This window comes from Phalangium opilio, unplaced genomic scaffold (genome assembly GCF_054372755.1).
Source record: "Phalangium opilio isolate 3A_F unplaced genomic scaffold, DU_Popi_V2 ptg000113l_1, whole genome shotgun sequence".
Taxonomy (NCBI): Eukaryota; Metazoa; Arthropoda; class Arachnida; order Opiliones; family Phalangiidae; genus Phalangium; species Phalangium opilio.
In genome coordinates this window covers 1,260,317-1,285,480 of record NW_028324209.1, presented here as the reverse complement: position 1 = coordinate 1,285,480, position 25,164 = coordinate 1,260,317, and the positions used below count along the sequence as shown (strand labels likewise).

Here is a 25,164-nt window from a genome sequence, read left to right as displayed (position 1 = left end):
TTTGACTTTTAAATGAATCGTGTAACAAGAAAGCTAGTTTTACTTACATTTCTCTTCAAGTTCGGAGGCCATTATTACTGAAATAAAAGGGAAAGTAAAATGAACACTTAGTCGAAAAAAACGACAAATATATCATTCAAAGCCGAATCTAGTTTGCCTTTTCTTCGCGACTCTAGCATTTCTCTAAATTTCTACCCGAATAGAATTCCTTTCAAGCACATTGGCTGGAAGTTAGTCCTTCCAATGCTTGGAGATTAGAAGAAATACCTGATTTCCATAATAAACTTAAATCCTTGAAAACAACTCTAAACTAAATGAAAAAAAAAAAAAAAAAAAATCAGGGAACATAACATTATCCCTTAAAATAACGGCCTTTTTCTAAAAATAAAAGCATGTCAAAAATAAAAACTAATCTCTTATTTAAAATTAATTACCATTCATAGAGAGCTTTCAGATGGGATAGTTGTACGTCACACCCTCCCAAGTCTTACCGCTGTTCTGGTAGCCATATTGGGTGGTCTCAGCTTCATTCCCGCTTTAAACCCACCAATATGGCAGCGTAAATGATGTCAAGAGACTCAGCTCCCCCTCCAACTGAAAGCTCTATTACTGAACGCGCGTGGGATTGGTTCAACTAATCCCGCCTCTAAAAATGGCGGCACAGTACTCCTCGTTTTTAAGACTAATTAAATGCTAATTTTCCCTTTCATATTTAAAATTTAAATAAAGGCCGTTCAAGGTATGTGTAGAAAGGCGATATTTTCTTTTAACCCTAAAATAATACGAAAATAACTTGAATTAACTCCATTAATCTATTATTAATATTAAATGAACTTAAAAATACACCTTAACCCCCAGTAATTTTTCAAGATTGAGCTGGGTAGAATGCGTTTAGGCGCGCAGCGGTCTTAATGGCGGTAAGTATACATGCAATTTTCAAAAACCTTTGACCAACTTGCAGCGAGTTTAGAATTTTTTCACTATTATTTTCTAACACCCCGTGGTCTAATTAGTCAGAAACCAGTGTTGGTTGGGTTAGCTAGATAAAGTAAAATCCCTCCGATAAACTTGTAAAAAATGATTCTTGCCTATTTCCACGTTGAAATTTGAGTGAACGAAATTAATAAACGTGGGGAATTGAAATTATTGTACTTTTTAGACCACTTGTCACTGTCCCTATTTACCCCACATGCGCATACATTATACATTTTTAAACTTGTGGGTTTGACTTGAATGACCACTTGACATTTTTATAGCCCTATAGCTCGACATAATAAAAAAACAGGCAAAAAAATTGACATTGATTATCAATGTAATTTTTTTGCCTGTTCTGAGTAGTATTTATAAATAACCAACAAAAAATTGCTTTAAATCTTCTACAACCCAGATGAAACTAAAAGGCCATCGTATGTATAAAAGTGGCTGAAAAATACCGCCAATATCAATCCTCTAGAAGGTACTCGCGCCGTACCTAACTACACAAACTATAAACTATAAGACCAAAATTAAAGAATAACCCTCCCCGTAAACTAACCGGTGATCAACAGGACAGATCTAATAAGTTGACAGTTGAATTTGCGCTAAATATTATCGAGAAAAGATGGAATTGTAGAAAACAACTGCATTTGACAAAGCTAATTAAGAACTAAACTGGATGGAGAGGTTTAGGCTAGGAAGAAAAATTAGAAAAAAAAAGCATATCTAACACCCAACATACTGCAACCGATCCTCCTCACTACCCTACTTAGCGACAAAGTTCATATACAGAACACAACCGACGAGACAATCCTAGCTAGGCGGCAACAATCGGATTAAGACGCGGACATATCACTAGACCGACTCAACTAATAGACAAGAATAAACTCTTATTGAAGATGGAACAGTTGAGCCTCTTCGACGGAACTAAGAGGGAAAAACATGGGGGTAAAAATTTACCTTTCATCTCGCTTTTTAGCGCCTGTGCTAAGGGATTTTTAGAGTGCGAAGAGACGCCAATGAATCAAGCCCCCTTGTACGTCCCGATGCTGAGGGTTGCCTACACCCCCCCCTTTTGTTACGTCGAAGCTAGTTCAATTCAGTCTCAAATGATTTGGTAGGAATGCTAATTGGAAAACAAAAGCCAACGCTAAGCCTAAATCACGTGGTCGAACCGGATTGCCACGGTAAAAATGGCGAGCCGCCAGGCAAGAATGAAGCCAATACGCGCTAATCGCGATACAATGGGCCAAAAGGCTAACCTTAAATTAGGCGAAAAATTCACCACTTGCCACTACAATTACGATACAATCCTTCCCATAATTAATACAAATAAAACCCTAGGAATTCCGTATTTTATCAACTAATAAACTAATTAAGTTTAACCTAAATCATGGTTTAAATACTAATTAAATTCAAAAATTGCCCAAATACGATAGAACCTTTCCCGTAATAAATACAAATAAAACCTTAAGAATTCCGTATTTTATCAACTAATTAACTAATTAAGTCTACCAAATCACTGTTTAAATTCAAATTAAATACAAATATTACCCTAATTACGATTATAAAATATTGTTGCAAAGAAAGCTTGTACTTACCAGTTCGGACGTTCGAGAAAGAATAAAATTTCTATAAGGCATTTCTTGCGAGCTGTATTAAATTTAATCGACCGCAAGGGGGCCCACAACGGAAAAATAGACCTAATAGCGTCAATAGGCCAAAAAGGCGTGAAAGTCATATTTTTTGCGAGATGGAATGGGTAACGCGTTTGTTTCCGCTAATTCAAAACCTTGGAGGAAAGAGGTGAGACTGAGTTGAAACGAAATCCTCCCAGCATTTCGGTAGGGTCGTGCGGTACAAAAACGCCGACGATGCCCCTGCGCGTGAAGGGGCTTCTATAGCGCGAGCAGCGCAGCAGCGTCGGCTAGCTCGGATCGAGTGGGGTCATAGTTGTTGGAATGTTTTTTTTTATTAAGCAATACAAAGGGAATCTGAATGATATGAACGCTTAAATATGTTAAATTGATATTCGTTTTGCAACTTTATTAGGGACTTTAATTGAAACTAAAAGGAAGATTGGTCGATTTTAACGCCATTATTCTTTAGAAAACACTACCCATGAAAGCTAGTATACAATAAATTTTACTTTATGAGCGCTCATCCATATAAATGCCAAATCTTATACGAAAAAGTAGATTCACCCAAAGTTACCAATGAAACGCGTTTTAACAATATAATTCTAGGGAATTTAACTCAAGTTATCTTAAATTCAGGGACTATATTGAAAAATAGTTGTATTTAGAATAAATGTCGGGGAAAATGTGTAATTTAAGTTAGAAAATATTGTCCCAATCCTTAAAAGACTTCAACTTCCTAAGTAAAGCGGTTCGGTCTGGGCGTTAAATTATAAGTCAGTCACGATATAATTGTGGATGGAGCTAAAAAGGAAGTGGTAATCTTTCCGCATTCCCAAAATAGTCGGCTTCCATTGTGCCGTTCATTTCCGGTACCATTTTTCCGCATTCTTGGGGAAAACCCTCCAGAAGGGGGTTCCCAACCCGTTGGTATGTAGTATCTGCACTGTTAAGTCGGCATCCTTGAAGTTTAGCGAGCCTGCTGGGAAAAGCCACCGTGCCTGCGCCCAGACCTTAAAGGTGCCGCCGCGCATTCCCTTTCGAATATCGTGGAATCCCCGTGGAGTATATATTTGGAAATATTGTTAGTTGACCGTAAAACCCTATAAGAAGTTGATGATTTAGGCCTTCGCGTTAGAGACAAGTTTAACGGGAATTTTGAAAATAAGAGTATTTTTTTTTCTTTTTAATAAAAATAATAAATTTGCATCGTAATGGTGGAATTCATAAACGTCGGACGAAACGAAATTTATTACTATTATTATTATTATATTGCGCGCAACGCCCTGCCTTTGCCTGTACTAAATAAGTGTTCTTCTTATCCGTTCCACCCTGAAAAATTAAAAATTTAAAATGCTAAAAGCTCATTTTGTATTTTATTTGTTCGCCTTAATTATTTGACACGGATAAGTTTTTACGAGAACATATTCTATACAATTTCATATGTGAAAATCTAAGCTCAATAATTTCTAATTTCTGGTCCTTTGTGGGTTTGAAAAAGTTTCGCCAAGGGTTGTGTATAAATGCAGTTCTTTAAGGACTTAGCCTCCTGGTGTAATTGGTACGAATCCTCCTAGTCTGAAACCTATGTATCCTTTTAACATTTCGCAAAGTAATTTCTATATTTTGGAACTTCAGCTGTTGGTTTTCTCACGAAACAGAAAACTTAACTTATATTTCTCCAGAAAAGTTATTGAAGTTTAGTTCAGGATTGCTACACTACCTGGATCATCAACTAAAAATAATGCAACAATGGAGCAAAGGTTACAGAATTTTGAAATTGGTTCAAAACCAGGCTTTTTTCACATTACTGAAAACTGAAGGAAATCGAAATTGCTCAAGAAAATAGACCACTCCATTAATTTCAGGGGAGGGGACACTTCCTCGGCTTATTTCTTTCGCGCCTAGAAGCACCGCTAGTGGTTGTGTTCTCAGTTCTCGCTTGTCGTTCTCGAACTATATCTAAGTAAGTCTCTAGCGTTACGAAGTAGAGGTAGTGTCATACTTATGGAATGTATCTTATAAACTTATGCTAAAACGCGTGAAATTAAACCTGGTCCATTATTGCTTGAATCAGAAGTCAAGCCATATTAAATTTAATGGATTACTGATATAGTTTGAACGCGATTGTAAGATATTGTAGAAACCCTGATCTGTCTTAAAAAGGGAACGCGTTGAGAATATAGAGTAGTTCAAGAAGGTCATGTATTGGAAAAGGTGTAACGCGGTCTTTTGATCGCTTTTTGACACCATTAATTATTCATAAGTGGAACCCGCCTTCCTTAAACGTCTTCGGCCATAAATCATTAAGTTACTCGAAGACAGTAGTTATGCGGAATAACGCTTATCCTCATATTCGAATTGCAATAATAACGGTAAGTTTTTACGATTGGTTTTTAAAGAATAGTCCCCGGGTTTCACCGGAAGTAATACAATAAAACCCTTGATTTCGATGAAAAATCCACGTAAAGATTTGAAGTTTAGTCCCTGCGATTAAAACCCAAAAGAGAAGTCAATTTCTGGTTTAGCTAACTCAACCAGTCAATCAACGCAATTAGCAGAATAGATAGTGCGCAGATAAGTACATTCTCAGTCATTTGTGAGTGCATTTCAATCGCTATAGCTTCAACAGACTGATAATCTTGAAGTTCCTAACTACTGGCACCATATAGCCCAGTTAGAGTTAAGAAACGGAGGAGTAAATATCTCAAGAACTTTTAGTTCACACTGTCTTATTTCACGTAACTACGCCTCACTTCTTCAAAAATGCGCTCATTAGGGAATGCGCATTTGAGAAGCACTCTTTACAGGGTGTACGTTTATTCTTCACATTTACCAAGTAGTGATATCTAGTTTATTAGGGAGAAGGAACTCGATCGGACATACGTTTGGACTGGAGATAAAGCTGGAAATGTGGCGAATTTATACCTTCTCCCTAATAAACTAGATATTACTTCTTGCATTTACCATTTCAGTTTGCCCCGTACACATACCTTCATAAAGACGACAATGGTAACGTTAAAGGTTACAGCGGTTATATGTACGATATGATCAACGACTTTTCAAGAATACGAAATTTAAGGTAAATACTATAATATATATCCTCAAAACGCTGAGTGTAAAGGGGGTTTCCCATATTACACGGCGCAAGCAAGTTTTACTCAAGTATACTTTTGGTTTTTATGTATGAACTTTTGTTTTGAACCCTTCATGTATTTGAAATATTGGTATACTCACAGTTATGAGTTTGTAAGCCCCGTGGAAGGCGGTTGGGGCAGACGAAGTACCATTCTTGGTCGTTGGAATGGAATGATTGGACTGGTGAACAGAAATGTAATTGAAATTTTACACACAAGTCTCAAACGCAATCCCTACAAGGATTGGCCTTTTGTTTTTTCATTACAACAGAAGTCGGACATGATATTAACGCCCTTCCTTCCAACTATTGGGCGACGGTCTGTTCTACAATATTCACCAACTGTGGATGGAGTATCTTCCGTAATTTTAGTTGGCATTCCGGAAAATGCTTCGAGAACACTGTCCAATGTCAAACTTGGCTTCGATGAATTCGAGGTAAGTTTGTAAACATTCCATAGTTTATCAAACGGCTTAGTATAAATTTATTTAATGTATAAATAGTGGTATTTTAATTAGTATAGTCAAAATTTATTGGAGGGCGAGTCTCACTTAAATTGTAAACTTTTAAACACTCCCATAATCTTGTCTTTTGCATAGTACGTGTAATTTGGTTATAAATTTACTTTGACGCATTTCAGTTATTTCTGTTGATGGTAACTTCATTCTTAATTGTCTACGTCATTGGATGTCTTAGTCATAAAGCAACGCGCAGAAGTTGGAAAGGTTTGACAATATGGCGAATAATCGAAGGTTTAATGCTTAAAGGTACGTACGACATGGCAACTTACGCTGATGTAAGAGTAATTATTATTTTAAACGCGCAGGTCGTCCAAAATCGTCATTCTCGCACACTGAACGCGTTGTTTACGTCGTCTGGTCAATTCAAAATTTTTTCATCTTGACCCTTATCGGCGGTCATTTGATCGCCTTATTGTCCACCATTCCCGTTGTTCAGTATATCAAAAAAGTCGAAGACATTTTACGTTTTCCCGATATTCAACCCATTTTACCAGCTAATAGCAACGAACTAGATTTCTTAAACGTAAGTACATTTCGTTTATATAACCGAGCCTAAAATTTTCCGGGTCTAGTTTTAAACAGGCTTAAATGTTTTTTAGAAATCGAGAAACATTGGAAATCAAGAAATTTACCGTCGCGTCACGCGGATAGAAGGTTCTCAGATCCGATCGGACGAGTATTATAATCTGAGCTTATTGGAGGAGGTTTCCAATGGCCGAAAGTGTTTGCTAATGACCGAGACATCAATCTACGATGTACTTAATAAGTTACGACCTTGCCGAGTATCGTCCTTCGCAATTTCAAAATCCTACAACGAAATGCAGATCGCTATTGGCTATTCGAGATTTATGAACGAAAAGCTCGTTGCAGACATCAGTGCAACGTAAGTTCGGACAGCTGGGTACCCACAACGCGGTCTTGCCCTGTTATAAACTTACATAAACTACGTGTTACGAACTCCAATCGCGGAAATTCATAAACTAATTGGAATCATTGGGTAGCCATTTTCTGAACGTATCTAGGCGGGTTTTGAGGGAGGAGCTAGACTAATCATTATCTATGATAAATTTAGCGTCACGAATAAGTTGACTCTTAGCAAATATTCTTTCGAGTCATGCTTAAAGAGAATAGTGTAGGTTTATGATTCTTCATATTTAACATGCAGAATAATTCTTTCGTTTAGTGTTCGTCGATTTACCGAAACCAATCAGATAAGACGATATGAGAAAGTGATATTTCGTCCAGTGCAATCTTGCATTCGACGTGAGTCAAAGTCAACCGATCTGTCTGTGCAATTGGAATTGAATGCCTTGACCATGGAACAGTTGAAATTGGCCTTCATCATATCCTCTTGTCTCCTAGCAATCGCGACTGGGCTGTCCATCGTCGAGTTCTTCGCGGATATCATGAGAACGCGAAGATCAACAAGTAGGAGACGCGTTTCAAATAAACATCGATGTAGCAGAAGAAGACGGGTAGATGTGATACTGAAGTTCCAGTATTAATGTATTAATATCGCATTCACGAGTATGTTCATCGTTTTACAAAATCACTTGTCAAATTAGCATTATCATACATGTTGAAGTAGACTTATAGGCAATCATAGGACTATCCTTTCCATAACAGACGTGAGTATACGTTTACACGAGCATTAGTTTTTTTTAACAATTTACAAGTTGGGTGACAAAAATGATGTACTACTAGGACACACAATTTAATGTCATGTTTAGTGTTATTTAGTATGTCAAAATATGCGCGTAACATGGATGAAATGTATTTAATAGGTATAATATTAGCTTTACAAAACAATTCAATTAGTATAAGTATGATCTTTCAACACGTTTCGTTGTTTACTGAATGGTAATGTACACCTTTCCCGCGCTTTTTCCACTGTGCAAATACTGTGTAATAGTTGAAAATTAGATTTTGAATAAATACTTATTAGAAAGATAGTTATACCTCTACTCCACGTATGGCTCCTTCAAGACCGACGAATTTTCCTTCCGATGTTTGAGAACCATCGTCCAAGTTGAACTTTATTTTACCATCTTGGAAGGATTTTAAGAGTTTGACGAAATACTCTCCGAAAAGATGGGCATAATGTGGTAACAGGAAACCACGAATAGCGGCCGATTTGAAAAGAAGCTATGAATAAGAAATATAGCGCTCAGGAAATGATACTAGCAGAAGTAAATAGGAGGGAGCGCGCGCGTATCTCCAGCTTAATCTAGTGTAAAGCGTCCCTTTCCCATAAAAAACACGGTTTGCAGCACGAAATTTCAAATCATCCAATCAGACAGAGGCAAGTTACCGAGAGAAAGTTTCTTACACGCTACACCACAAGTTCGTTCAACAGACGAGGAGAAAATAGTTTTGGGGAAGTGTATTCATCCGCGACTTCCTCGACGCCTCGCGAAATGCCCCTTTGATACGTACTTCCCCCTATTTGTTTTTGATAATAGTGGCAATGGCTTACTTGAACGGGTAACTCCCCCAAATCAACTTTGGGTAGATTTCCTTCCGCTTTGTACCCTGTTATGGCTCCAATGACGACTAGTCTTCCCTTAATGGCCAAGTGACGGCTGAGCGTTTGAAAGACACTACCACCAATCGTTTCCCAGATAACGTCCAAACCATCCTAAATGCATATAATTAGTCACACAACTCATTTCAATAATTGAATCAACAAAACACTGACGAGGACTTACGGGGTAAGTGTCCTTTAATACTTGATCCAAATCCTCTTCTTTGTAATTGATAACGTGATCACATCCCAAGTCCTTTGAAAAACAATAATTAGTAACCCAGTTTTGTCTGTATCTGTTAGTCACGCTTGAAAAACATGGGTCTTATAAGAAAACCAAGGATGAAAATAGGCCTAATGTAGACAGAATCTAAATAGATATAGTGAAATACTTACGGTGATAATTTTGGCTTTCTCGGCCGTGGAACATAGACCAATAACGTGGCAACCTTCCTGTTTCAAATACTGAACACAAATTTGTCCCAAGGCACCAGCGGCCGCGGTCACCAAGACCTTGTTACCAGGTTTAATCTCACCAGCTATATCCAAACCAATGGTGGCGGTCAATCCGCTAATTAGTAATGAGATGTACTCGGGCTTGGAATCGGGTAACGGGAAAACGTGAGTTTCGTGCGCTACCTACAACGAAAACAGATCTTATTGTTAATTTTTCAACATAATGACCTCATCTCCCAGTTCCTTTACTTACTAAATACTCCGAGAAACATCCTTGCATAAAACTGGCAACAATCTGTCCTGGTTTAAGATGAAGTACATCCTTTCCTACTTGCACAACCTCCCCGACAAACTCCAGTCCAACTCCGAAGGGTAGTTGAGTTTTACCGTAACGCCCCGCGGTTACGTTCACGTCTGTGGCGTTAACACCCGCGTATCTGTGAAGAGACAAGGTATCAATCAGTTCACCTTCCATATTTTCTTATTTAGGAAAAATTTAAAGCGATGCAGGGAATCGTGTTGGTTTTTAAAGCAAACGTCGGCTTGCCAGAACTAGGCAAGGGCGGAGCTAAGTACCCCCACCCCCCCCCCCACAAAGTGAAGCATCATCAGTGGAGGACAGATAAAGATTCCCTGTATCGCTTCTATTTTTTTTTTCGCAGCTTAAATACTGACTTAATTTTGACCAAAACTTCATCGGGTCCTGGTGTTTGCATGGGTACTGAAATGACCTCTACTGCTTTTCGGAAGTCCGAAGTCAATGTTTGAGCGACCAGTTTCTTAAACGTGCTAGGTAGAGCCATGTTGAACTTCTATAAATAGATGGGCGATATATTTTTGCTAAGTTAGCGTAATATGACATGATAGTACGCTAGTACATGGGATTGTTTTGAGTGTCTAATGGTACTGCAAACCAGGATGAGATTCCTGTCTACGCCCACCCAATTAAAATAGCTGCATGACGCTCTTTTTTAAGAAGCAAACCCTTTTTACGACTTTAACTATCAATTTATTTCTATTCCGAGGGACTAACCACTGTACGGGTTGCGTGTAATCGTTTAAGCACTTCCAAACTAATAACTCTTAAATATTAATTGTAATCCCTTTAGTATAGTCAATAAATATGGTATAGCTTGTGAAACGGTTGCGCTAAGTGACTATCCCTTTAGCAAACGCCATCAATCCTAACGGCGCTATCAGTTCGTCGCGCTCAGTAGCCTTAAAACAGAAGAACTCTCCGAAAAGGGGGTGGTAACCTCGTAAGTAGTGAATAATCTTTTATCTCATAGAAAAACGCGACTTTGAATGCTCAAAAATTATTGTTTTTCTCCCATATTTACCAGGAAAATAGGTATCGTTAAACGCGTACATTATATTCAAAATCTACCCGCAGTTGAGTTATAACATAATGTTTGTTATAAAGGTGAAAAAGGTGAAACATTTACCTTTCGAGTTACGACAGATGTTTCCCGCGACTAAAACGATCCGTTACGGCGAGGAGCTGCCTGAATAGTGAATGCAAAGTATTTTTGTGAAATTGTGATTGGGGAGGCCGAGGAAATATATTTTCAAGGGCATTTTTATCTAGCTTTTTTATCAGTCGCAGACTGTATACGTTATTTAGTCATAAGTCAACAACAGCTCCTAATAAGTAAAAGGTTCATTGGCATAATGCGCTAATAGGCCTTTAAAAAATATTGGTGTGGAGAAGTCCCAGAAACATGTTTAAAAAAAATATATATTTTTTCTAATCAAGCTTTCAAAACAATGTATTAGTTCTGATAAGTATCAACAGAAGGGGATAGTGGAAGAGAAGTATTATATACTTCTGAGTATATAATGAGCGGCATCCTTCTTCAATTATCCCCTTCTGGAAGTACGTATTATATTTCTGACTTCTTGCTGCTCCACGTTCTGTTATTGTTATTTGCCTTTGATAAACACTATGGGTCCTTCTAACGATTTGTGTATTATTTGCCTAAGCTTTCAGAAATTGCATAAAGGTTTTGGTTAAACCAAGAATTAATTTACTATAGTAAATTCCTTCTTGGTTAAACTTATTTCTATTAAAACAGAATTGTTCGGGCTAAAGTTATCTTTATCTCCAGTTTCGATAGCAAACTTGGGTAGGTATTTTTAAAACCGCAAGTCAGCAGCATAATGGGTGACACCTTAAAAATATATAATCTAAATCTTTTTATTCTGATTAAATATGAGTGATTAGATCTGACACATACTTTATAATCGGCTATGTCAACTTACATAGTCCTTGAGTATTACAAGTGCTTATTAGACTTTTATGGATTGACAGTAATTTTTATTTACCCGAGCATTGAAGCCATTGATTAGTGTTGTTTATTTTTATTTTTAAATATTTCAATCTTTCTTTTTGTTTCCTCATCATTTATTTACTCCAAAGCTTACAAAGAATGCTCAAGTTTTTTCCTTTAATGAAGCAATTAAACTCCCAAGTTGTTGCCTCCGAAATAATTTTGTTCTGTTCTATTATACTAGATTAGATCCGAAGATACATTCAACGTTAACTCTGAATACATCATTTAGCCATTGGAAATTTTTTATTTAAAAAAAATCCGATCTAAACTTTTGCAGTATAATAGATACGTAAAAACAAACGTGTCATTAAAATTTCAGGTCATTTGGATCAATATGACTTGGATATTCCGAAAAAAACCTACCACCTATCCATTGAACTTATTGTAAATTTTCGGTTCCTTTGAATTTCCCGCCGCTGATCCGAGAGTTGGGTTTTTGACCTGTTGAACCACCCCAATAGGACCCAATTAACTATATCGTGCGCTTGTGGCGCCATCTGTGTGCAACCAAGGGAACTAAAAGAAAGGGCGGGAAATTTGACTGATACATTTCTTATTTAGGCTTCGAGATGGCGACACCATCGCGTGATAAACTTGGTAGCTGTCCGTCTTTCATACAGGACGATAGAAGGAAAATGGCGACGGTGGAAAGAGAAGCGATTCAAAAGCAAATTCAACAAGATTGGGCTAATCGAGAGTACATCGAAGTAATATCTGGAAGTATAAAGAAAATCGCCGATTTCCTAAACTCATTTGGTAATAAAAACCGTTCAAACATTGAATTTTAAGTGGGATTATTTGGTGAAACACTAGTGTTAAACCAAGGCTTAGGTAGTGTTGCGTTCTTGTTTGTCTTGTTGTGCCTTTTAATAATTCCTATTAGAAATCGAAATATCTTCTTAACACATAAAAGAATCAATGTTATTGAAAGATAATTTTCTCTGTGACATGAAGACGGAAACCCTTACCCAAACCTTGTTGCAATTAACCTAAAAACCATTATGGGAGATAAAGTTGCCATCTTATCCCCATCTTAACATTTGGATAGATGATAAACACTGCTATCACACCTTTAAATCCCTCAATATACTTACTTTCATTCATATGATATCCTTTAAAGGCGCTTATTTAAATAGTTTTACCTATTGTTACAGATATGTCTTGCCGATCACGAATTGAGACTCTAAATGAGAAGTTAACGTCTTTGGAAAGGAAGATTGAGTATTTGGAAGCCAGGGTAAGATATCAACTCCGTTATTAACTAGTGTTCTTGAAATTGCGTGTGTTTGCAATAATTCTTTGAACTTCAAAACAAATAGAAATAGATAATTTATGTGGTTTGGAATGAGAAAAAGCTTTCAAATATCAAAAAATTGTTTAAACAAAAAACGTTTTGACTTTTGATATATTATTTATTTGCTTAGGACAACTTGTTTATTGTTGCATCTGATATATTCAAAGATGCAAAGCATTTGCTTGAAATAGAATATTTGTTTTTATTAAAAAGAAGTATTGTTTTGCAGGTAACAAAAGGTGAAACATTGACATAAGGAACAATGTCAATTTCTCTTTCACCAAATTTTGGACCACATATGGTGTATTTGGGGGGGTTTCATATTTTGTGATATAAGACTGTCTTCTTCAAGATTTTTCCATATGTCTAGATAATCTAGTATATTTTTTCTCACATGTTCAATTCAGTTCAGTTCTATGCCATAAGGAACTATTAAAAGCTGCCCATTAGCATTTCAAATGTGTCTCTTCAATTATTGCCATAAATATCTTTCCTATGTGTTACAGTTTACCTATTTTTCAATTGCTCCTTCCCATTGCCCTTGAGTATGATCATAACCCTGTAATATTCGTAAGTATGAGTCTGCCATATTGACCCGTGATATTGACATGCTAAACAAAATTAAGATAATTGCGCTATCTGTGTTTAAACATTTCTCCTCCAAACTGAAACCGAATAAATCAGTAAAGGCATGACCTACTGTGATTATTCATCCTTGGTCGAGTGTAGTTATAGGTTGAAATTAAGACTGTAGGCCATTGGTAATTTTTGAAAAACCCGCCACAAGGGGACGTCCTTTTAAAGGGACTGTAAAGCGCATCGGGGGGGGGGGGGCGTGACTGAGGAAAGGCGTGGTTCAAAGAAACTAACACATTTGGGCATTGGTGCTGCAATCTCGCGAAAATTAAGGACTAAGTGTCCAGTCCCACTCCTAATGGGGTCTTTGTATCTTGGCGTCACGTATTTCAAACAATTTTTACCAATCCGTCGTTGCTATTTTACTGTCCCTTTAACCATACTTATGATGGGTATTATAGGGCTATGATTTATACCATAAGTTAAACAAAGGTGATTATATCTTATTAACTTGTTAAGCTTATGATGATTTATATTTTTTGATATAGGCTTATGGTTTTAGTACATTATACTGGTAAATCTTCAATAGTTTTGCTTAGTGTTTTTATGGGTTGAGATGTAGCTGTTCAGTTAACATTATGGGATGTATTTTATTGTGATTTTCTCTGGGCCGAATTCTTGACCAACTGGTGTTAGAATGTCTTCTGTATTTCGCGGCTTTTCGTTCGAATTCCTGTTTGAGTTCAAGCTCTTCCTCGAGCTTTTTCTGACTGGTTACAGCGTCGTCAATGACGCGATGCATTATGGGAGCGATTTTTGATACGTCATATTCACAGGCGCTGTGTTCGCGAAATGCTAAGATGATATTATTGCACATAGATGGAGACACCTGAAATCAGATTTGAAAAATTTGTCGATATTTCAAGGCGGGTGTAAAATTGCTTCAGTTTTTGTTTACGAGGAATTTTCCGCTTATTTTATAAATTATGCTTGAGTTACGACATCCTTAAAGCAAATGTCGGCACCTGTGGTGCTCTAGCTAAACTTCTATAGACTAGTGGTGGTAGAGAGGGGTGTAGACTGTGTATCCCTCCCTCTGGGCGCGATCTTGTAAGAGGGGATACTGTACGCTCTCAGTAGGGGGGGATGACACTGAGCTAAGAGATAGAAGGATATGACGTTTGCGTACGTAGTACTGCCATAAACATTGGTAGTCTAAATCGTATGGCCTGAGCTGACGACTTCCAATATGATCGCCAAAACTGAGGTAAGAGATAGGAGGGAGCCGAGACTCGCTTCAAGTTGAATGGTTCATTCAGGGATAGATGTAATTTTAGAAGCGGGAATGGAGAACGGTTAGTATTTACTTCAGTCCGACTCATAGACCACCCAGTATAGAGCCCCTCCCTCCAACACGGATAACGAAAATTTTAAATTATCTTATTGGCGGCTCGCTTAAAGTACGTTTTGATGACGTTGCTGACGGGGACGGCGAAAAATACGTGATTCCTTTTTACCCCTGACCCTATGACCCCGCCTCTTCTTTCATACCCCCCCCCCGTCTCGTGGAAGGGGGTCCGGAACTTTGAGGCGCGACCAGACATTACTCTGTTCTCCATTCCTACTTCTAAAATTAAATCTATCCCTGGTTCATTTTACTAACCTGAGAGCAAGCCTTGTCCAACTGATATTTCTCCATATCAGACAGAGTATATTTGGTTTGCCTATTTTTAATAGACAACCATGTATAATCGGCGGCTCTTTCAGTCAACGAATGGGATTCTTTCAATTTTTCCTTGTAACGAATTTCGGCAAATACCTGCAATTTTTATGGTTATTATTTAATTGCTTAATTAAATGCCGTGTTATTGTAGCGTATAAATTCATCAAAATTCAAGATTTTAGTGATTTTTTTCTTTGGTGTGTAAAATCCGTGGGTTTTTATATTTAATCATAACACTCAAGTCTTTAATCATAATATAACAACACCACTTATTCCCACTCCATTTTCAATCCTCCATAATTTTGATAAGATCTCGACATAATCAAATATCCATCATTGTTTCTATCTTTAATTATTTTCCCAACTTGAGCGTAATTAATCACGGACTGAGAGTGTACTTCAACGTCCTCCAAGCGGCAGACAAACGAAATTATTTGTTTTTTAAATACCTCTCCAGTTAATGAATCGATGATAATTTGTTGGCGATTTTTGTTTCGACCAATAACATCTTCTGACTCGTTAAATTCGTCTCCTTTAACCCAATTGGCCAAAGTCGACCACATTACTAATTTTTACAACACTAATTATTCTTGATGGCGATATTTTTGCGGAAATCAGGAACAACCTAACTTGTCCGATTTCAAGTTCTGTCTATGAAGGAAACGATAGCTTCATCTAAGCTATATAAGAGAAAGATTGAGGTAGTTACCACGAGTAAATTTAATGATATAAGTATGACGAGAAAGGTTTTCAAGCACCAAACTTTTATTTTACCCCCGACTTTTCAAAGGGTCTTGTTGGAGAGAACCCGAATCTTTTAATGGACCGTAAATAATCGCAAACATATTCGAAGACTAACGTACGAAAACGTTTTAAGGGATCGTGCCAAGCGGATAAACATTTCTTCAAAACAATTATTTATAATGAATTGTTTTAAAAAAACCCATAAATATTAATGCTTTATCGATTGAGGTTTGACTTCATTACTATCGCTAGTTTTTTTAAGGGAGAATGGGATCTTTTTTATCCCTGAAAAATTTAAGGTGTGAGCACAAGCCCTTTCGTTCTCCCTTTAAAGGCCGACTTCCAGCGAAAAGGGTTCTAGCGAACTGAAAACCGAGCATCGATACTAACAATGAAGCGACCGTACCGATTTTCGAAGCCCCGCTGGGTCAAAAGTTGGAAGGGTTCTCGCTAACTGAAAGCCGTGCAATGTGGTTCTAGCGAACTGAAGATACACAATAGAAATCCTTTTAAATTTATTTCCTCTCGAATTTTTGCTTTCCCCTCTATTGCGGGGCTTCGAAAATCGGCACGGTCGCTCCATTGTTAAACTCGATGCTCGGTTTTCAGTTCGCTAGAACTCTTTTCGATGGAAGTCGGCCTTTAAGAGAAATTTTCGTGTTGCAACTTTACGACATACTTCTTCGTAATATGTTTTTTACGTCGTTAGCGGGGCTTTATCAAGTATTTACTCAAAACTCCCCGAACGAAGCTGCGGATGAAACGTAGCCTAGTTGAAATTAGAGCGAACAGGTAGCGGCTAACGGGTAAAGGTATAGCACTAATCGTGTTTTTGAAATGGTGAAGACTGAATCTGTTCATGATTTCTGCGAATATAGTTAACTTAACAAGATGGTCACTCCCATAATAAATCCACATCCCACGCTCTTCTTACATATTTTACGCGCGCATTTGTAATTGCGTGTATATAAACGAGCGGGCTCTAATTTCCCAACACGAGGAAATCAATACGTCCCATACTTAAGAGTATAGATGCGCGCAAATACCACAAACGCCAGATTCTTATGACATTCTGTTCCCAAACCACAACCCAAATGGCGAAGCAGCCACTACGACGACCACGACGTCGGCGCCGTCTTCCATCGCGTGACAAACTAAGAGCCCCATGGTAGATATACATTATACGATGTGGCTAAAAATCTAACATAGTATCATTTGCTTGGACTTACCTATATAAGTAAAAGTCCAGACTGACTGACTGATAAGCTGGGCTATAATAATCCAAAAACCAAATTACTTAACCTCGGAATCTGAACACTATGAACCGTTAACATTTCCGTAAATCTAACTTTTTATCAATGACCGACCCATTTGTCAATAATTGATAAATCTCTAAACTGCAATTGAATATTATTGAAGGAATGGGCGCGACTCATGAAGCGGTAGAGGCGCCTGAACTATCTATTGATGTCTTCTAGCACGCGAGAAGATTTTCTTGGAAGATGTTATGATCTCGTAACTATAATAGCCTGAGCAAGAAAGACGCGTATTACAAGCTGGTGATATCTATATCTATATTAAAGGCCGACTTCCAGCGTAGATCTCGAGCGAACTGAAAACCGAGCATTGAGACTAACAATGGAGCGACCGTGCCGATTTTCGAATCCCCGCTGTGGTAAAAGTTGGAAGCGTTCTAGCAAACTGAAAGCCGTACAATGTGTTTCTAGCAAAGTTAGTCTCGATGCTCGGTTTTCAGTTCGCTGGAACCCTTTTCGCTGGTAGTCGGCCTTTAAGCGAGCATAAGGAAAAGTGCTGACTGTCTGTCTGACTGATAATTAGTGACCCCGACCCCGAAAACCGGCGAAGGATTGATACCCTTTACACCAGGACGCCAGGCTACTTGGTACTTCGCTTTGCCCGCCAAGTAGCCTATGGCCTCCTGGTGTAAATGATATCTATCCTCTTATTCTGAAACTACGCGTATGAAGGTCATGGTTGATAATAATAATAAGAACCACTCTCACTATACTGAGAATTTAGTCGAAGTGTTTGCTATAGAATCTCATAAGGAAAATTTTGCAAATATTCACTCTCTCGTAATATTACGCAATTTATTGTAATTAAACCACAAATTGAAAATGGCTTACAGTTTCTAATTTGATGGATGTCGATAACAATATTCTTAAAAGGGACTTCAAAGAAGGCAGCTATTTGAAATAGGTCAAAGGCATGTGGCCCAGGTAGATTCGTGGGTCAAAGGCATGTGGCCAAGGTAGATTCGTGGGTCAAAGGCATGTGGCCAAGGTAGATTCGTGGGTCAAAGTTCGTTTTATTTCGAAACTTGTTGTCAACCTTTAGATGAACTCGTGAACAAACTACTTCTGATCAACTTTCTCTTAGTGTTATTGATTCAACCAGGCAGTTTAATCAAATTCGGAAATTAACGAATTGCGAGTTATTTGTGACTGTGCATGAAGAATAATCATCCAAATAAACAACTTTCTGAATAAGATATGACTATCAGTACATGAGGGCCTAGACGGATTTTGTGGGAAAAGGTAGATTTCAGTGTAGACTAATCATTAAGCGAATGATCTATCTCGCTTCGCCTTGCACCTTGTGCGCTCGGCTGACCTATAGGTGCTGGGTTTTTAAAATGTTGCACCAGCTACCTCTTGTTATATCCTGCCGAAAATCACTTGCACGAAAGGCTAGACAGGTTTTTGTAAGTGCCAGTCGGAATAAAGAGAAGCGCGTTAAAAATTTGTTCAACAAAAAACTTCAGAGATGAAGTGACGCTTCATTATACAATCGCAATTCCCAAAATTATAATATAAAAATAAAATAATTTTTTTTGGCAGCTTCTTGACAGGTGTATAATTGAAAAACAGGTTGTGATAGGAGTTTGATATAAAAGCAACTGCTTCGCGTTGAAAATGCATCATAAACCTTTAACTCCAAGCACAATGAAGTCGTGTCTATTCGTTTTCGCTGTTCTCGTAGCTCTTCAGGTATGTGTTTTTCCATATTTGTCGGTTTCAATTCGGCGCCAGACATTTGCTATTTGTCAAGTCCGGCTCTTCCGCTCTATGGCGAGCAATGGGCAGCCGATTGTTGTTCAATAACTTTGGCGACGAGGTATCGTTTTATCTTGGAGGAAGCTGGTTCCAAAAAGGTTTTATTATGGGGAAAGGGCCACGGAGTTTTTGTTTATTACTTTGATCAGAGCTTTGATTCAGTTGCGTAAAGGGTCGGCCTGATACTCGGGGAATGGCGAGCGCAAAACTGTTGCGTGCTCCTCTTCAAACGCGATACTCGCCATTAGGAATAGTAGCTAGGTACTCTGTGAGGCTTGCAAACAAACGTTCGTCCTGAATGCTTTAGAATCACGGACCAATATGGTCTTTGGTTCACTGTTGACTGCAAAGCATGGGATTTGCAAATTTGTCCCGAAATCACTCGTTTGACAAATTTGGGTTGAAAACCCTCCGAATGTAATTTTAGATGAAGTAACTTGAATTGAAGTGGTGATTAGCCAGGCATGAGAGGCAAATAACTAACAAAGTCACTTAAAATCATTAAGAACGATGCCGAAAAAGAATCGCGCAAAGTGCAACTAGGAGTTATTGCGTTACCCCTCGGACAATATGATGACCTTTTGCGTCACGTATCAAGGCATTCTAAAGCATTCTTTTGACTTGGACAATATTTAACTTTGTTTAAATTCCAAAATAGTCTGTTGAGGATGTAAAAATCAAAATTGGCTTTATTTTGAAAATTGTGTATAGGTTGTCACTTGTCACCATAACAATGGAACCTGTAGCGTTCCTGGTGATTGCCACGAAGGAGAATGCTGCGTTTATCCAACTCAGGCCAGGTGCGTTTTAAAACAATACACCCGTCACCGTTCTTGTTATATTTTTTAAAATATCCTACAACTAATATTTACAATAAAATACTCGTATTAATAAAATATTTGCCCGTCGGTTATTAGAAATAAACTTCCCAGCATAACTAGTCGCAGCATCCCTGCAGTAAAGCTATAGATACTTTTCACTACTGGGGTTGCAGAAAATTACTCCCCCCTCTCTCAGCTCAAACATCAGCTTGCAATGTTGTCAGGCCCTCTGTGAGTCAAGTTGGTCAAGTACTGGTTCAAACTTCAAACTTAACTGATAGCCTTTCAATCGCGACAACTTCAGCTTTAGATCATTGTTGGGTCCTGTACAACCTTAGCACATTGAAAAATGGTTTTTGCCTTTGTTTTGTTATAGATACGTTCTACCAACTTGCCAAAAAGTAGGACAACTGAACTCCCCTTGTCGTCCTGGTGCTAAACCCGAGGACATCCAATTGCCAATCCGACCGGGAACCAACGATAAATTGAATGTTATTGGAGCATACCGCGCAATTTGCCCCTGTTCCGCTGAACTTCAGTGTAAAGCTGGCTTTTGTCGAAATTAAAAATATCTTTCACTATGTACTGGTGTCATTATTCGAATCAGTATTTTGAAATTTCTTTGATAATGAAATAAACATGTTTAATTGATAAAGCACTTTGGTAACTTTATTGATCAAGTTCTTACAATAGTTACACCATAACCCTATAATGCGTAAGTGTGGGTCTGCTAGAGGGCTTAAAATATAGGTGATAGTTTTACAATATATAGAAACAAAGAGAATTTATGATCTGAGGAAGTTTTATTATACAGGGTATTCCTTAAAGGGTATTTAAAAAAGTACAGTTTTTCTACGAGCAATTTTGAGTTGAAAATGTTCTAAGATGACTTTTACCCTAAGCGCCCCAAGGAACACCGTTTACACATTGGAGTGTTTTGACTTGTCTTTTAGGGTGGCCCTTAGGGAAAAATATCTTAGAACATTTTCGAGTCAAAATCGCCCTCTACTTCGGTCCTAAAACCGTGTTTGCAATACTCTGTACTAGAAATGATTAATTGTTTTCTAGTAATTAAAAATTAAAATTTAATAGAGTGTAAAAAGTCATTCATATTCTCTTCGAAGGTCGTCTCCGTGTATTTGTAAAGTTTCTCAAGCGCCAGAATAAAACAAGCCACTGCGGATACGATGACTAAAATGAGAAATATATCTTGAAGTTCTTTAATGGTAATCAAACTTAAAGACGAATCAAATTCTGATTTCAACGTGTTTTCTATATTCGAGTAGCTCTGCATCATGTCCGACTCCCATTTCGTAAGTAGCCCCGACGAACGAAGATTTGCAATCCTAGATGATACGGGTAATCGATAACTAGAACTGGCATCGGCTATTATATTAAGCTTATTCACGCGTGTTACGGCCGTGAAGGTCATCATACGTAGAGGGGGTGAATACTATTCTGGAGGTTTGGGCTGGGCGTTGATTATCAGTCAGTCAGGACTTTGATTTATATAGATATAGATAAACATGCACTTACAATTTGTTAAAAGATGAAATGCAAGTTGATGAAAAACCAGGCTGAAAAGCAACAGCGGTCATTTTCTGTAATATCTTTTCGGGCAGGACTCGGACTTGACCAATTAAGTTCCTTTCTAGAATTGCTACCCGGATAAGCTTTTCCGTAGTAGCGAAAGCCAATTTCTCGTTCAAAATCTTCTGAAATACATCAACGTCTAAATCTAACGACTGCACTGAGTTTCGAAGTGATGATAACTTCTGCAAAGAAAACACGTCTTTGAAGCTGATTATCACCAACCCTGATTGATGTAAGCGCAAGTATTTAGTATTAATTAAGACAACTCAGGACTCAAGTGGAACTATTTTATTACTAATATCACCTTTCTCAAAATGACACGAATGATGGACTCTTCCGCCGAGCCTTTACGGGCACCTAGAACATAATGGCCCTGGAACACCGCGTCAATTAACTCATTCAGTGTGTTGATTGGTCTGTCGTTTGACGAAACGCTTGTGACGGCTTGCAGCACGCATCCGTAAATGATATTCCAAAACATGAAACAGATTATCCACGAAAGAAACACCATGTCAACTAAGGACATCGCAAACGCGTTTGAACTATTACAACGTCGAAGGTCTTCCAAATTGAAGTCTGTAGAGAAAAACACCACTTGTGATTTACCATTCATCCCCTAGTTTTCGCTGTGTCGTTTCTATGTTTTCCTGTTGCTGCTAATAAGCCTCTTCGATGTAACTAAGGGGGATAGATACGGGGGTAAAACTCTGCCTACCATATCGCTTTTTCGGCGGCTGCGCTCTAAGCGCTTTAGGTCCAGAGAGTGCGCGGTGACGGCTATGGATCAACCCACTTGTATGTCTCGATACTGAGGGTTGCCTACCCCCATTTATAACAAACCAAATCACTGACCTTGTTTCAGAATAACTCTACACAAGTACGCGAAAATTTTTCCAGGACGTGGTTCGGTTATGGAAAGACATTTTAAAGCCAAGATGAACGTCCAAAAGAAAATCGAAACAGCCAGGAGAGTCACGAGCCATTCCTGGAAAGGAAGTGAGCCTTACCGAAGCGAGGAAATACATTTCTCAGTGGAAGTACTCACCCCAACTGATAAACTATTGACGAAGAACCATCCATTCGAGCTAGTCTGGTTGTGCTCACCAAGGACAAACGCGATGGAGTCGTGAAGGTAAGCGCTGGAAAATGGCACTGCCGAATACCTCGATGGACTTATCATCATGGTGTCAATTGCTATGTCCGATTCCTATAAAACGATCATAATGCGATGACCGTTATGGGCGGGGCTTTCTGTAACGTCGCTTTCAATGGTCAGATAAGGTGTAAAATATTGGCAAGAAAGTATGTGGTGTTATTGGGTTGGAAAATTGAACCCACGTCCGGTTTCCAACCCAATTGCTGCCTTTTCTAGTGAACGCAATATTTAGTTCTGTCAAAAACGATCGTAGACTTACATTTCTAACGAGCATTCCAATCAATCCTGTCCACAAACCATTGGAAACTTGGCCATGTTCTCTGTCCGATGGTGAAGATAGTACAACGCTGTCAAAATAAATCAACAAACAAATGTACTTAATGGTTATTATCTTATTACAAGAGGTAGTTAAGATCGCCTAATTACCTGAAGTTCAAAATGGCAGCGCTAGTTTTCAATAGAATAAAATCCAAATCAGACAGCGTAACTGGACGGTTGTAAACGTCAATTTCAAAGTCCGAACTCCAATTGTTCTGAAAAGAATTGAACAATTATTTCACTCGGTAATTATAATCAAACTATGAAATTATACTTTTGTGGCAACTCTGATGGTTTTCTCGCTGCAAAACAGCATTACTCAGTTGCTATAATTGAAATCAAAGCTACGGAGCCAAAATAATTTGAACAATTGTTAAGTTTTCTTCATGTTCCGGATATCTTGTAAGCCTAGCTCTAACGTTCCCGATTTGAGTAGAATACTGTGTTTTCAAAGTAACTATGGTAAGTGTTTCTTTTTTTAAGGCTAGGGCTGGACAATGGTAATACAATATTAATCGCAAAAGTATCGGTTTTAAGTCAAAAGGTTCTTTAGAGAATTTCCAACAAAGAAACAGGTGCAGAAACACCTCTTGGCGTTGAGCGAATGCTTAAGTGTCTCGGACACGTCAATGCGAAGTTTAGCCTAATACTCCCCATTTGATCGAAGGTAAGTATAAATAAAAAGTACGCGTTGAAATGATATTTGTTACAAATACGCGTACTTCTCTATCGCGGTCTAAGTATTTTCACTTGGTACTTTTGAAAATAAGCAAGGAGTATTGAAAATCAGAGTGAGTGTTCTAGAATAAAGTTTTCCAACAAGTATGGATGGTTTACAATATGGATGTCGTATAAAATCAAGGAGGTTTAAACAGGGAATGGGAACAACAAGGTGCTCAAGCATATAATAAATCCACATCGTTCGCATACTCCTGCTCTTGTTAGGCATGTAAAAGGTACATATCTTTTATTTTACTTTTAAAAAATGCACAGTTTTGGAAAATATTTTTCTAATTCTAAGACTTTTGGATTTGCTTTATACTCCCTTTAAAGTTGTAGGGTCCTGGCCGATAAAATTTTCTATTTGCTTTATTTTTCCCATTATAGAGCCCTATTGTACAAAAACGTTTTTCATTTAATTTATATTCCCTTTAATGTAGTGCGTAATATGTTAATCACGCAACAGAAGTGTTGCGCGAGTGAGCTTGTACTTGAGTGTAAACAACTTTTGTTGACTGTTGATTGGAGTTAGATCATTATGCCGATCTTTAATACTGCCATCTATAATATTTAAAACTATATACAATTAAATAAATAAATTTTAGTATAATTACTAATACAATATTTAGAATAATCTAAACTTATTTTAAAATTAAACATTGACAATGTAATTTATTTTTAGTTTCACTCCACCAGATAGCAGTATCATCAAACGATGCATCAACATATTTAATTGAAGTGGATCTAATTCTAATCTAATCTTTCGGCCATTGATTCCTTACTAAGGTATTTTCGTACCGAGCCTCTAATTCGTAACTAATACCTCTAGGGCTAAAAGAGGGTCCGGTTTAAGTTAGGCCTATTACTTATAAAAAGAAAAACCAGTGTCAGCCCTAAAATACGCGGGAATTAAAACGGGGAATGTACATGCGAAAAAAGATCGGACCCCGCGTACGTCTAGTATGCCCATAGGGCAGATGAGCCTCAAACAAGATGGTGCATAGCTAGCTCTAAATGCACTGCACTAAAAAATTGCCACTTGGAAAAAGGCGCCTAAAACCAAAGATGACTCCTACAAAACATTTAACGTCCGGTAAAGGGGAGTAGCGTAATTTATTCTGACGTCAAGAACGCGAAATTAGAATGGCGGGAAATAAGCCATACTTTAAAAAAAGGCGCGAAAGCTTCATCAGGGGTCAAGTAAAACTAATGGACCATCGTATGGGATGTGATGAAGCTAAAAATAGTTTCAATCATTGCATAGCCAATCTTTGTTTTTGAAATATCTTTAAATTGGAAAACACACATATTATATCTGGAAAACACCCGAAATTTAGTTTCAAAATGAATTCCCTAGTTTATTAAAACATTTTTATGTAAAAAAAGCTTAATATCGCAGTGCATGATGTAAAGTGGCATTAATGAATCCAGTGGTTATAAAAATCAAAATTAAGTAGATAGAGAAGCCACCTATCGGCAATTCGGCATTCCTTCGTGTCGTGTTTTGCGGGGAGCGGGCGGGATCTAAGGCGGGTGAAATCTTTCCATTTTTCGCCTGTA

General features: G+C 37.9%; 6 protein-coding genes and 1 long non-coding RNA gene across 10 annotated transcripts; 4 read left to right on the top strand and 3 right to left on the bottom strand.

Moving 5' to 3' along the window:
• The first annotated feature begins 83 nt into the window (after positions 1-83).
• On the top strand, positions 84-7,905 carry LOC149623213 (glutamate receptor-like). Of its 3 annotated transcripts, none has more exons than XM_089852374.1 (9): positions 84-917; positions 5,588-5,694; positions 5,852-5,945; positions 6,021-6,185; positions 6,389-6,515; positions 6,575-6,792; positions 6,869-7,152; positions 7,453-7,532; positions 7,632-7,905. In XM_089852374.1, the coding sequence occupies exons 1-9, from the start codon at positions 912-914 to the stop codon at positions 7,772-7,774; spliced, it is 1,224 nt and encodes a 407-aa protein (XP_089708500.1). In that variant the 5' UTR covers positions 84-911; the 3' UTR covers positions 7,775-7,905. The 3 variants fall into 3 exon arrangements, with proteins under 3 accessions (XP_089708500.1, XP_089708499.1, XP_089708498.1); XM_089852373.1 differs by lacking the exon at positions 84-917 and adding exons at positions 2,286-4,201; positions 4,298-4,578 and having other exon boundaries at positions 7,453-7,905; XM_089852372.1 differs by lacking the exon at positions 84-917 and adding an exon at positions 2,286-4,578 and having other exon boundaries at positions 7,453-7,905.
• A 127-nt stretch (positions 7,906-8,032) lies between these two features.
• On the bottom strand, positions 8,033-10,828 carry LOC149623212 (prostaglandin reductase-3-like). Its single transcript, XM_089852377.1, has 8 exons — positions 10,695-10,828; positions 9,925-10,061; positions 9,503-9,686; positions 9,190-9,432; positions 8,978-9,049; positions 8,746-8,907; positions 8,229-8,414; positions 8,033-8,170 (listed from the first exon to the last, which is right to left on the bottom strand). The coding sequence occupies exons 2-8, from the start codon at positions 10,050-10,052 to the stop codon at positions 8,120-8,122; spliced, it is 1,026 nt and encodes a 341-aa protein (XP_089708503.1). The 5' UTR covers positions 10,053-10,061; positions 10,695-10,828; the 3' UTR covers positions 8,033-8,119.
• Positions 10,829-12,178: 1,350 nt separating this feature from the next.
• Positions 12,179-13,335, top strand: LOC149623211 (putative protein BRICK1-B). The gene is made up of 3 exons (XM_089852414.1): positions 12,179-12,338; positions 12,737-12,819; positions 13,106-13,335. Exons 1-3 carry the CDS (start codon positions 12,218-12,220, stop codon positions 13,130-13,132), a joined length of 231 nt encoding a protein of 76 aa, XP_089708540.1. The 5' UTR covers positions 12,179-12,217; the 3' UTR covers positions 13,133-13,335.
• LOC149623210 (protein RD3-like) lies at positions 13,193-17,274 on the bottom strand. Its single transcript, XM_089852378.1, has 4 exons — positions 17,149-17,274; positions 15,625-15,850; positions 15,116-15,271; positions 13,193-14,341 (listed from the first exon to the last, which is right to left on the bottom strand). The coding sequence occupies exons 2-4, from the start codon at positions 15,736-15,738 to the stop codon at positions 14,057-14,059; spliced, it is 555 nt and encodes a 184-aa protein (XP_089708504.1). The 5' UTR covers positions 15,739-15,850; positions 17,149-17,274; the 3' UTR covers positions 13,193-14,056.
• LOC149623209 (astakine-like) lies at positions 15,813-20,475 on the top strand. Of its 2 annotated transcripts, XM_089852413.1 has the most exons (4): positions 15,813-18,191; positions 18,224-18,930; positions 19,708-19,796; positions 20,194-20,475. In XM_089852413.1, the coding sequence occupies exons 2-4, from the start codon at positions 18,856-18,858 to the stop codon at positions 20,381-20,383; spliced, it is 354 nt and encodes a 117-aa protein (XP_089708539.1). In that variant the 5' UTR covers positions 15,813-18,191; positions 18,224-18,855; the 3' UTR covers positions 20,384-20,475. The 2 variants fall into 2 exon arrangements, with proteins under 2 accessions (XP_089708539.1, XP_089708538.1); XM_089852412.1 differs by having other exon boundaries at positions 15,813-18,930.
• On the bottom strand, positions 20,466-24,303 carry LOC149623207 (uncharacterized). The gene is made up of 8 exons (XM_089852375.1): positions 23,159-24,303; positions 22,993-23,099; positions 22,826-22,913; positions 22,456-22,617; positions 22,263-22,395; positions 21,715-21,986; positions 21,354-21,592; positions 20,466-21,163 (listed from the first exon to the last, which is right to left on the bottom strand). Exons 1-8 carry the CDS (start codon positions 23,198-23,200, stop codon positions 20,896-20,898), a joined length of 1,311 nt encoding a protein of 436 aa, XP_089708501.1. The 5' UTR covers positions 23,201-24,303; the 3' UTR covers positions 20,466-20,895.
• LOC149623208 (uncharacterized) lies at positions 22,771-23,551 on the top strand. Its single transcript, XR_016374719.1, has 3 exons — positions 22,771-23,129; positions 23,198-23,346; positions 23,422-23,551. It is a non-coding gene; the product is annotated as an uncharacterized LOC149623208 (long non-coding RNA).
• Positions 24,304-25,164: the final 861 nt, after the last annotated feature.